Genomic DNA, 10603 nt, shown 5'->3' on the forward strand with positions numbered 1-10603 from the left:
TTTCATATTCGCGATTTCCCGCCTAACCGCGAACGGCCACACCACTGGCAGAGCACAAACAAAATACGTACTTTTCTGCTACCAAAGTGTCCATAAATCGAGCGCAGAGGAGCCCGTGTCCGATGTAAATGGTTAAATAAAGTAAGTAGCAAGGGTCCCGCCGACGATTCGCATTATTTGCGCAGTTAGCTGCCGCCTCGAGGTGTGCGTGCTAGCCTCTGGCGAAGTGTGCGTTGGTGTGCGTGTGTGAGCAACCAGTTTCCTTGGATTCCGATTCCGATTCTCCATAATCTCCATGTGTGTATGCAACAAAAACAATAACAGTTTGCCCAGGCGCAGGCAAAACACTCGAAAAGTTGGCCCATTCCGGATGATCATCGGCAGAAGCCCCGAATTCCCCGATTCCGATTGCGTTGGCCAGCTAGCTGCTAGCTTGATTTATTAATAATTATTGCCCATTTGCGGGGAATGTATACACACTTGGGTGACTTCAATTGTTCGTCGTCATTCACCTTGAGTTCCGTGGGCAAGGTAAGCGTCCAAAAGTCGCTGTGGATATCGTTACGCTTCATTTGCGCTATATACTCTACGAGAAAGTATATTTATTGTGGGCATAGGCCATGTGCTTCGGTTCCAGTAGCCAAATAGTTACACGTCGGCAAGACAAACGATGGCTTATCTTCTTGTGCGAAGGATCCGCAGATAAGCTCGCCTGCTGTCATAAATTTCTATATGATACGATGGCTATTTGGATGTTTTTCACATTGTTTTGCATTGAGTAACAGCATTTAAGTGTGAAATATGTATTTGAATACAAAATATATAAATTTTTCTGGTACCAGGAGCAGGTTCGACAATATTTGTATTTAAAAGTGCCTTCTCCACCTATTAAATACCGCCCTCTTCTATGATTTTTTGGCCCAAACAATTGGATTATGTGCACCACACAGTGCCCTACTCTTTCCTATGACTAATAGCACCCAACAGCTCCTCGCCTGCTGCCAAAAATTGCTCTAATTAATTCTTAAACAACATGGCAAACAATAGATGCAGTGCAAGACCTTTAAACAGATTAATCGTCAATTTTGATCCACTCACACTTGTGCAACGCCGCCGTTTATTTTCTATTATTAATTGGTGCTCGCCAGCGATCAAAGTTTCGCACTCGCTCTCTTGATTTTTGTTTTTCGCCCTCAGTTTTTGCTTTCGTCTGGTTTGTGCAACATCGGCGGGGGAATCACAGTGCCCGGTAGGAGGAGATCCATCCACTCGCCATGGGTCCAAAATTTATTACACAATTTTGACGCCAGACCTGTCAGTCTCTTTATCTTTCGCTCTTTATCGAGCACGTTCGATTGAACTTTGTTTCCCGTGGGGAAAGTCGTTTCAGTTGTTTTTTAGCTGTAGATTAGCTATGGCTACCCTATAGATACGATCAGCTGTGACATAGAACACGGTTTTATTTGGCTGCAGTATGTAAATATTAACACAGGTAGTTCGTGCGAATCGGTTAAGTTTTTTAAGGAGTAATATAAATGCAGTAGATGTCGGTTGGCGGAGACAGAACAAAAAATAATGGTCCTTCATACACAAAGCCTTATCAACTCACAAAAGCTGCAATTAATAAATCACTTGTAGTAAAGTAATTGATGTGTACTTCTAGATTATAATGCCTTTTAAAGGATATACATATGCTTTTCGAGATTTTAAGCAAGAAAACTAAGCTTAATTTTAATTTGATAAATTAAATTTGAATTCAAGAAATGCTGAACATTCACCTAAGGTTGCTCAACTTAAAAATACAAAAAACAACTAATTCTTTTGGTCAGAAAAAAACAAACGATTTTATTAAATCATTGTGTCCGTAAGTGCTAAAACAATTGATTTCCTCTCAGCCAGAATATCATTAACTAATCAATTGCAAGTGAACACATCTAAAATCAAAATATAGAGAAGTGTTCTCTTCTCGGGTGACTCATAACCGAAATCTACTGAATGCGAATGTTGGCTCTCACTGACTAAAGCTAATTATTCTATCCGCCTGCACCTCAGCCCATCAGCACAATCGTTTCCAGCTGCGGCAGGTACGGGGGCAGGGTGTCCAGGCCGCCCACCACTCGATCGAAGCTGAGGGCATGCCGCGGTGAGGTCATCAGCTGACGCACTCCGAAGGCCACGTCCTCGCAGCTGCTCCGCTCGCTCGGCTCCAGCTGCCAGCAGTTGAGCAGCAGTTGGTACAAATCCCCAAAGACATAGGCCGGCTGTGCCGGACGCACTGCAGCCCGGATGGCCTCAAGGAGCTGTTGGTTGGTGCCCACTGCATTGGCATAGGGAGTTCCGCCCAGGGCACAACATTCCCAGGCCACGCAGGCCAGTGACCACACATCGGAGCGAGTGGAGTGGTGATGCTGATGGCGAAGGACCTCTGGAGCCAGCCATCTGCTGTGGTCCGGCTGCTGGCGACTGGTGTTCATGTACTGCAGCGGTCCAAAGACGCTCAGTTTCAGCTTGGACTCGCCGGTCACGAAGACGCTGTGCGAGCAGAGCTGGCGATGCACAACTTGACAGCTGGATAGATAGGTCATGGCACTGGCTAGCTCGTAAATCCACTGCAGCACCAGTTGTTCGGAGAGGGTTGTAAGGCGTTGTGAAGGCGCCATCAGGCGACTCTCCACTAATCGCCTCTTAAGACTGACGCGTTGCTGCTCAAAGATTAAGTAAAACCAGTCCGGACTGGCTGACACTCCATAGAAATCCAGTAAATGCTCTTGGTGCTTCAAGTGGGTCAACTGGCGCAGCTCGCGCAGCAACTGTGCCTGGGTAGTTCCGTTCAGGTCGTCCAGGCAGAGCACGTGAAGAGTACACTCTTTTGCGAAATCGTTGGTCGAAACCTTTCCTGTTATGATCTCGCCAAAGCGTCCGTCTCCGATCACATCGTTCACATTCAGCCGCAGGGCATTCCTTGGTATCCGCTCGAATCCCTCTACTAACTGTTGCAGCTGCTGCTTAAAGGTCTCCGGCGAGTGAGGCAGTGGATCTTCCTCAGCAAGGTAGCCATTGTTCTCCCGCTCGATTATTGGCGTCTGCAGCGTCATCTCGTGGGTATTGCCACCAGTTAAGCGTCGTCCGCGGCAAGTCTTATAGCGCAGATAGAAGTAGGCAATCAGACTGAGCAGGAGGCAGGTGCCGAAAATCACACAGGTGACGGCCAGGGCCACCACCGAAGATTGACCCTTATCGAAGGTGGCGTAGCTGAAGTCGTCCAGAGAAGTCACGTGCTGATCGTGCGTTCCACGGCTGTACAGCGTCTTGGTCACGCCCTCCAGGGTGCTCACCTAGAAAATAAATAGTTAAAGGGTTATGAATTGGTTAATAAACTAAATAAAATTAATTTTCAAAAAATAATATTCTAAATTAATCTATAAAATGTTTTTTTGCGTTTGGATTATTGAAATTTTTGATGACGTTTCTTTCTAATTCAAATCTTTAGTCATGACATCTTTAAGCTCAAACGTTTCAAGTGACAGCAAGTGGTTTCGGATATTAAATCTCTACAGTGGTTACCCAGTAAAAACTTAGGGATTACTCACCACTCCGAGACTAATGTGAACATGTGCGTTTGGCTGATCCAAGGGCTTATTGCTGAATCGTCCGTATCGCTTGCCATCGCCCACAACAAAGTGCCGGGTTCGGTTGTCCTCCGGTCGGTCGTAGTCCAACTCGGCGGCTATGTAATAGGGCACTCCGTCCTGCTGAGCCTGCTGCCAGCTGCCCAGGAGCTGTGAATCGAATGGCTGACTTAGGGCGTTGTCCACATATTCCACTATGACGAGCAGTTTGCTCAACGGTCCATTATCATTCCGGATGGGCGAAAGCTCAACGGTGATGGTGCGATCAGTGCGGCTAAGGATTTTGGGCGGCGGTGGAGCGGGGCTGGGCTGACCCACCTGAAAAGGGGAATATCAAGCAGTTGGTTAGGATTCTCTTTGTGGTATATAAGCAGAACCCACCTGTGTTTTGGCCTCCAACGAGGCCTGACCACATTCAGCTTGCGTTGCCTGTGGATCCTGGCAGATAGCCCTCACGGAGATGTTGTATAGAGTGGAGGGATGCAGATCCGTAAGTTCAAATGTTGTTTCCGTCTTTTGCACCAAAAACTCGGGCTGTGGAAAGGCGGGCAGCGAGGAATAGGTCTTTAGAACCTGCGCTTGAATCCGAAAGTGGTCTAGGGGTTGTTTGGGTAGCACTGCCTCTGCGCCGCCGGCCAGGAGCAGTTTCCTGGCATCGTAGGCATCCCAGTTGAGGGTCAGACTGTTCTCCGTTTTGTTCGACACCCTTAGGTGATGAGGAGCCGACTGTTTGGTCAAGGTGGTTGAGTAATACGAATGGACACCGATTCCTCCGCAGTACTGCGCCTTGTTGGCCAGGCAGCGGGTGTTGCACAGCTGCTCGTCCTGCTGTTCCTGTGATTCGAAGACGTTGGCACAGAAACACTTCTCGGAGGCCAGGACAGCATAGTAGTGTCCCTGGTGTTCGCAGATTTCAATGCAGGTCTGTGGCGTTTTGGCGTACACAGATTCATGGAGCAAATCCGTTCGCGCCGTATAGCAACCGACATAGTAGTACCCGGGCGTTTCCTGGGGGGCAGGTGCTCCTCCTGGCAGGGCCAAGCACATGGCCACGAGGCAGCTGGAAAGCCAATTCGGGTTGGGGCGGTGTCCGTTTCGTGAACCGCCAGCCATGGCTTGCAAATCTCGAATGAGCAGCTCCTGCACGCCGGATGGCTGATATCCGCCTGGTTGTTCGCTTATTTTTTCGGGGGCTAATTAAACACTGTTTCACGGGCAGCCAATTTAGGCAAATTGAAAACTTTTATTCTTTTCCCCCGCTCATCATTTTCCAAGCGCCTCTGCTTCTTCTTCCTATTCGTGTTCCACTGCTGTTCTGTTATTGAGTGCCAGCCAGTGTTTTTGTTGCTCTCGGCAACCGCGTTTCCAGTTGACTAATCGCTCTGCCGACGTCGACGCAGGCCGCACAACTGTTGCTGTTACCCTCCAACACCTTTGTTTACATCGCCTATTGATGGGAAAGAGCGTGAGAGCAAGCGGGGCAGCTGCTGTCACTTGCGATCGGCAGGCTGTGTAGCTGCACTGCTCACACACGTGCTGGACAAGCCTGGCTCGGAACGGCATTGCCAGGTGTAATTTTTCTCTAAACTTTTTGAAATGTCTGATTCAGCGCGCCAAAGCAGCGAATGTTGCACTTAATTAAGTGGCAATGTGTTAATTGGACAGACGCGATTTTGCTAACGTTGCAGCTGCCGCGGCACCTATTGCAAACCCCCACTCGCCGCTCCGCCGCTTCTCCTGCAATTCGCCATGTGGCCCACTAGAAACAGAGATACGATCGGAAAGAGAGAGGGCCGCTCTCTTTCCACTATTCCATTGAGCAGCGGGATCCATCGGTGACTTGCGTGCCGAGTTGTTGCTGCAGTTTGGTTCGGTTGACGGTCGCGCTGGTCGTGTTTTTGATTCATGCTGCCCTCCGCGTCCAAATCGGATTCAATTAGGACCCGCATATCTTTTATTTGGGCAATATAAGCGCGTGTCCGACTGGCACAATTCCCCGAACCGATCTGATCACCTTGTTGCCGTTCTTGTTGAGGTATGCTCTCTCTTTTTTGTCTGTGATTCCAATTGGAATTCAAGTGGTCAACTGCGTAGCGCGACAAAAGTTGTCGACGTCATCAGGGCGCTGCAAACGAAATTAATTTTAATGTGCTCCGTACGTTCGCATTCAAACACCCAGTAGTGCTGAATGCGCTTAACCCGATTTGGGAGCCCTCCAAAGAATATGCATTCGTTTTTGGACTGCTAGACACCCCCGAATCGGTTGGAAAAAGTGACTCCGTTGGAAAACATAACACCAAGAAGGTTAACAGGCTCAATACTATCAGCTGAAAGACCGGTTTCCGTGCGATTTCTAACTAACTTTTGGTATCTGAAATGATTTAATTTTCCCTTGCCAAGAAAGTGGAGATCAATTTAATCGCCAGGCCAAGAGACCGGTTTTTATACAAGCATTAATTATGAAGTGGTTACAAAAACAATAGAGTGCTTACCTGACATATTGAATATCTTACAATTACCATTAACCGATAAAGAAAGGCCGAAGAATTTGTGTTTTCAGTCGAATCTGTTTTTTCCCCATTGCTGTTCTTTAAAACAGTTGTTTCCACTCGTGATAAACCTTTAAATTTTAATAATTATGGTTTGTGATATATGTACTATTATCAAAATTGTCTATCTTTTTGGGGCTTAAACACTTAATTTAAAACTATATTCACTAAAAAATTTAAAATTCGTAAGCCCTTATTAATTACTAAATTAGTTTGGTGATTATGGAGTTGTTGAGAACATTATGAGCAATAAATTAGGCTTTTATCATTTTTCTGCTTGGCGGAGCAAAACTTTAAGTGCAGGTCTCGCGATCAGGGGCCCCGCCACTTCTTACCTTTCTCTCAGTTTTCCTGATCACTAATCACATTATTTTCTGCCCACGTACCAAGTACCAGGCCAAAGATACAAGATACATGGGCACATATATCCCACGCACCTGAGCAGTCCGCTTACATGCTGCCTCTTTCTCGGCTGCCGCTGACATCTTCGGACACCGCGGAGCAGCGCATGTTGGGGTTTATTTTTGGCCACCTCTCATAATTGCAGGCCTTTCTGTCCGTCGCTCGTGTCTCGTGGCTGTGCCAAAATTAAATGAACTCGCCGAGGCTTGCGCAATTAACCGCGAGCCCAGACTCGCGATTTTCCGCCGTCCGGAAATGGAAAATTCGCTTGGAAAGCCTCTCAAACATTTTCTCCGTACATATTTACTATAGCTGCCTATGTTTTGTTTTTGCAGTTGACAGGCCGAAATCCAACAGATTAACAAATCGGAAAGGATTCCCCCAACGGAGGCAAACACTCAGACACCACCGGAAACACAGAGACACGAGGACAGCGGGATAGCAGGCAAGGATTCCAGACACCAGACACCAGAATGGGTGGATCGGCAGTGCAGGTTATCAACGCCTCCGCGGAGCACATCTTCGAGCTCAACGAGGAGGCGCTGAGCGAGGTTCTCATGCGGGATGAGGTCAAGGATCGGTACGTCTGCGTGGTCTCCGTGGCCGGAGCCTTCCGGAAGGGAAAGAGTTTCCTGCTCGACTTCTTTCTGCGCTACATGTACTCAAAGGTGGGTCTCAGGATGACACTTAAGCCAGTCCCCTTTCTAAAATACGAATTTTTTACCACAGTATGTGCACCACGATGCAACAGATTGGCTGGGCGACGAATCAGATCCCCTGGAAGGATTCTCCTGGCGCGGCGGTTCCGAGCGCGACACCACCGGCATCCTCATGTGGTCCGACATATTCCTGCACGACTATCCCAACGGCGACAAGATAGCCATCATTCTGCTGGACACACAGGGCGCCTTCGATAGCCAGAGCACGGTGCGCGACTGCGCCACCGTGTTTGCGCTGAGCACTATGCTGTCCTCGGTGCAGATCTACAACCTGTCACAGAACATCCAGGAGGACGACCTGCAGCACCTGCAGCTCTTCACCGAGTATGGCCGCCTGGCGCTGGCCGACACCGGCAAGAAGCCGTTCCAGCGCCTGCAGTTTCTCGTCCGCGACTGGAGCTTTCCCTACGAGGCGGAGTACGGGGCTCTGGGAGGCGACAAGATCCTGAAGCGGCGGCTGGAAGTGTCAGACAAACAGCACCCCGAGCTGCAGTCACTGCGTCGCCACATCTCGTCCTGCTTTACGGAGGTGGCCTGTTTTCTGATGCCGCATCCAGGCCTCAACGTGGCTACCAACCCAAAGTTTGACGGCCGGTTGAAGGACATTACGCCCGAGTTCAAGAACAGCCTGCGCTCCCTGGTGCCCATGCTGCTGGCGCCGGACAATCTGGTCTACAAGGAGATCAGCGGCCAACGGGTGCGGGCCCGTGATCTCATCCAGTACTTCCAGTCGTACATGAACATCTACAAGGGCAACGAGCTGCCCGAGCCGAAGAGCATGCTGGTGGCCACCGCCGAGGCCAACCACTTGACCGCCGTAGCCGCCGCCAAGGAGCTGTACCAGCAGCTTATGGAGGAGGTGTGCGGTGGCACGCGGCCGTACTTAAGCACTGCTCACCTGGAGACGGAGCACCTGCGGGTGAAGGACAAGGCCCTGTTCCAGTTCGCCACAAAGCGCAAGATGGGCGGCGAGGACTTCACCGAAAAGTTCCGCGTGAAGCTGGAAGAGGATCTCGAGGAAGTCTTTGCCAACTACCGAGCGCACAACGAGAGCAAGAATATCTTCAAGGCGGCCCGCACGCCGGCGGTCTACTTCGCCTGCGCCATCATCATGTACATACTCAGCGGCATCTTCGGATTGGTGGGCCTCTACACGTTCGCCAACTTCTGCAACCTGGTCATGGGTGTGGCACTGCTGACGCTGGCTCTGTGGGCCTACATCAGGTGGGTTCAATTGTGGATCACAAAAGATCACTAAGCATGACGGGTTTTATACACTTTATCTCTAAAGTACTTTTACTTCCTTGGACAATAGGTTTCAATGGCTAAGTCGTTGTAATATTTCGAAACCCATAGTCAATGATTATAAATGTATTTCAATCCACATATCAATTTTCTTAAGAGTTTACCCTCTACTGACCCTTCTTTTTTATTTTAGGTACAGCGGCGAGCTCAGCGACTTTGGCGGCAAGCTGGATGACTTTGCCACGCTCATGTGGGAGCGGGTAAGTAGCTGGAAGTTCAGCAAAGATTCATTGATAACAATCCACTTATATCACAGTTCATGCGACCCATCTACCACGGCTGCATGGAGAAGGGCATCCAGCATGTGGCCACGCATGCGACCGAAATGGCCGTCGGCGGAGGCGGTGCGTCCGCCTACCGATCCCAGAACTCGGTGAATGCGTCCAATGGCAAGGTGAAGCGCTCATGAGAATACGCCCAAGGAGCGCAGCACAAGACGCAGCAGCAGCAGGTGCCGTCGCAGCCGCCGCCGGCAACAACAGCAACCAACAACAATAATAACAACAACAACAATGTGGCATACAAATCAAACAAGAGCAACAACATAAACGAGGTCGATGGTTTCATCCGCAACATCTGGCGCAAGTTCGGCGGCAGCAACGAAGAAAAGGCCAAAGCCACCTCACTTAGTCCAGCGGCCCCAACCTCTTCCCAGGCGCCAAATAGTCGCAAAAAGCGCAAAACGAAGCGCAATTAGGTGTCCAAGGACCAGTTCGGCTGTTTCGAGCCTCTCTCCCGGATCCGCTTTTGAAAGGATGACCGACCCCCCTCTAATTTGTATAAATCTTTAACTTTCTATAGTGTGTGAGAATCCGAAACACAAACGTATAGCTATTAATTGCCCTAAAAGGAAGTTGTTTTATATATTGCATTAACTGAAGTGTGGATGGTCTATATTACGTATATTTAAGAGTAAGTGCATCATTAGTAAGTGGCTCGTGTCTGTTAAAAAGTGAAATTTTAAATTGTTTTTTACACATGATATGCGTCTGAAACGGATATATGAAATTTAACGCTGTAATATAAAGAAATCGCTAACGAATTTAATTTGTTTAATTTCCCATCTAAGGCGTACTCCCCTACTCACACCTTGCCTGTTCCATCCTATCTCATCTTTGGTATAGAATTCCATAAGCAATCTATGTATAAACAGAGTGCACATTGTTGTTGGCTGGTTTTGCTAAGCGCCTCATTTTGCCACCTTTTGTTATTTAAAATTAATTTACAAAAAATAAAGAAACACTAAAAAAAACAACAAATCATTGCCACCCGATAAAGTTGAACACAAAAGCAATGCTGGTATAGGTCATTAGTTTATCTTGTGCAGTAAAAGTATAGAAGTCTTGGTTTTGTTTCGATTAAACAATAAATGTATTTAATGATAACAGCTCACTAGCAGTTATGGCCATCGAGAAATAAAAGAAACGAAAATGTATTTGTTTTCTCTGGCATCGGTGGGTTGGCCTCTACTTCTTGTCGCCGCAGCACTTCCCCTTGGCATCGCCTCCCGCGTTGTCGCCGCCCTTCTTGCAACATCCGCCCGAGGGGGCGGCATTCGCGGGATTGCATCCACATTGGCCGGGATTCTGGCACTTGCAGTTCTCGCCGCACTTCTCCGGGGTGCATTTGCATTCTGAAATAAAATATCAGAGATTGTAAAGAAGAAAACTGGCTTAATCGATTAAAAAGAAACTGTTCTCCAGTGAGTCATTATAGAAACATTTCCTTATATTCAGGATTTACGATTTTAACTATCTTAAGATTCTATCTCTTGTAGTACTGGCTTATGCAAAGCCAACTCACCTTTACCGCAACCGACACAAGGCATTTTTGTGTGAATTTTCCTTCGCAAACTTCGGTTCTCCTAATTTAAATCCAAATGGTACACTGAATTTTTACAGACTGGTATTTGGGGTGGCACTTCTCCGGAGTTTGACATTTAGGGCAGCGCATGCGTGTTCCGGATTTGCCGGAATAGAACCGCCTACTTTAAAAGCAA

At 48.1% G+C, this 10603-nt stretch overlaps 3 protein-coding genes across 6 annotated transcripts; 1 reads left to right on the top strand and 2 right to left on the bottom strand.

Annotated features, from left to right (window-relative positions):
* The first annotated feature begins 10 nt into the window (after window positions 1-10).
* LOC108031669 (atlastin) lies at window positions 11-9646 on the top strand. Of its 4 annotated transcripts, none has more exons than XM_017105309.3 (5): window positions 11-141; window positions 6916-7248; window positions 7310-8523; window positions 8738-8804; window positions 8861-9646. In XM_017105309.3, exons 2-5 carry the CDS (start codon window positions 7054-7056, stop codon window positions 9011-9013), a joined length of 1629 nt encoding a protein of 542 aa, XP_016960798.1. In that variant the 5' UTR covers window positions 11-141; window positions 6916-7053; the 3' UTR covers window positions 9014-9646. The 4 variants fall into 4 exon arrangements, with proteins under 4 accessions (XP_016960798.1, XP_043947830.1, XP_043947829.1 ...); XM_044091895.2 differs by lacking the exon at window positions 11-141 and adding an exon at window positions 253-531; XM_044091894.2 differs by lacking the exon at window positions 11-141 and adding an exon at window positions 1190-1249.
* On the bottom strand, window positions 1442-5364 carry LOC108031668 (putative inactive tyrosine-protein kinase Wsck). The gene is made up of 3 exons (XM_017105308.3): window positions 4011-5364; window positions 3591-3947; window positions 1442-3335 (listed from the first exon to the last, which is right to left on the bottom strand). Exons 1-3 carry the CDS (start codon window positions 4740-4742, stop codon window positions 2049-2051), a joined length of 2376 nt encoding a protein of 791 aa, XP_016960797.1. The 5' UTR covers window positions 4743-5364; the 3' UTR covers window positions 1442-2048.
* Window positions 9647-9947: 301 nt separating the features above from the next.
* Window positions 9948-10574, bottom strand: LOC108031670 (metallothionein-2). Its single transcript, XM_017105310.3, has 2 exons — window positions 10408-10574; window positions 9948-10237 (listed from the first exon to the last, which is right to left on the bottom strand). Exons 1-2 carry the CDS (start codon window positions 10430-10432, stop codon window positions 10071-10073), a joined length of 192 nt encoding a protein of 63 aa, XP_016960799.1. The 5' UTR covers window positions 10433-10574; the 3' UTR covers window positions 9948-10070.
* Window positions 10575-10603: the final 29 nt, after the last annotated feature.

The sequence above is a fragment of the Drosophila biarmipes genome, chromosome 3R, assembly GCF_025231255.1.
Source record: "Drosophila biarmipes strain raj3 chromosome 3R, RU_DBia_V1.1, whole genome shotgun sequence".
NCBI classification, from domain to species: domain Eukaryota; kingdom Metazoa; phylum Arthropoda; class Insecta; order Diptera; family Drosophilidae; genus Drosophila; species Drosophila biarmipes.

Bases quoted from the DNA above. Each gene is read 5' to 3' on its own strand.
- LOC108031670 (XM_017105310.3), bottom strand. From the start codon at position 10,432: ATGCCTTGTGTCGGTTGCGGTAAAG. The intron at 10,238-10,407 runs GTGAGTTGGCTT...ATTTTATTTCAG, and splicing joins TTGTGTCGGTTGCGGTAAAG to AATGCAAATGCACCCCGGAG.
- LOC108031668 (XM_017105308.3), bottom strand. From the start codon at position 4,742: ATGGCTGGCGGTTCACGAAACGGACACCGCCCCAACCCGAATTGGCTT. The intron at 3,948-4,010 runs GTGGGTTCTGCT...TCCCCTTTTCAG, and splicing joins CGTTGGAGGCCAAAACACAG to GTGGGTCAGCCCAGCCCCGC. The intron at 3,336-3,590 runs GTGAGTAATCCC...TTTATTTTCTAG, and splicing joins TTCACATTAGTCTCGGAGTG to GTGAGCACCCTGGAGGGCGT.
- LOC108031669 (XM_017105309.3), top strand. From the start codon at position 7,054: ATGGGTGGATCGGCAGTGCAGGTTATCAACGCCTCCGCGGAGCACATC. The intron at 7,249-7,309 runs GTGGGTCTCAGG...TTTTTACCACAG, and splicing joins TGCGCTACATGTACTCAAAG to TATGTGCACCACGATGCAAC. The intron at 8,805-8,860 runs GTAAGTAGCTGG...CTTATATCACAG, and splicing joins CCACGCTCATGTGGGAGCGG to TTCATGCGACCCATCTACCA.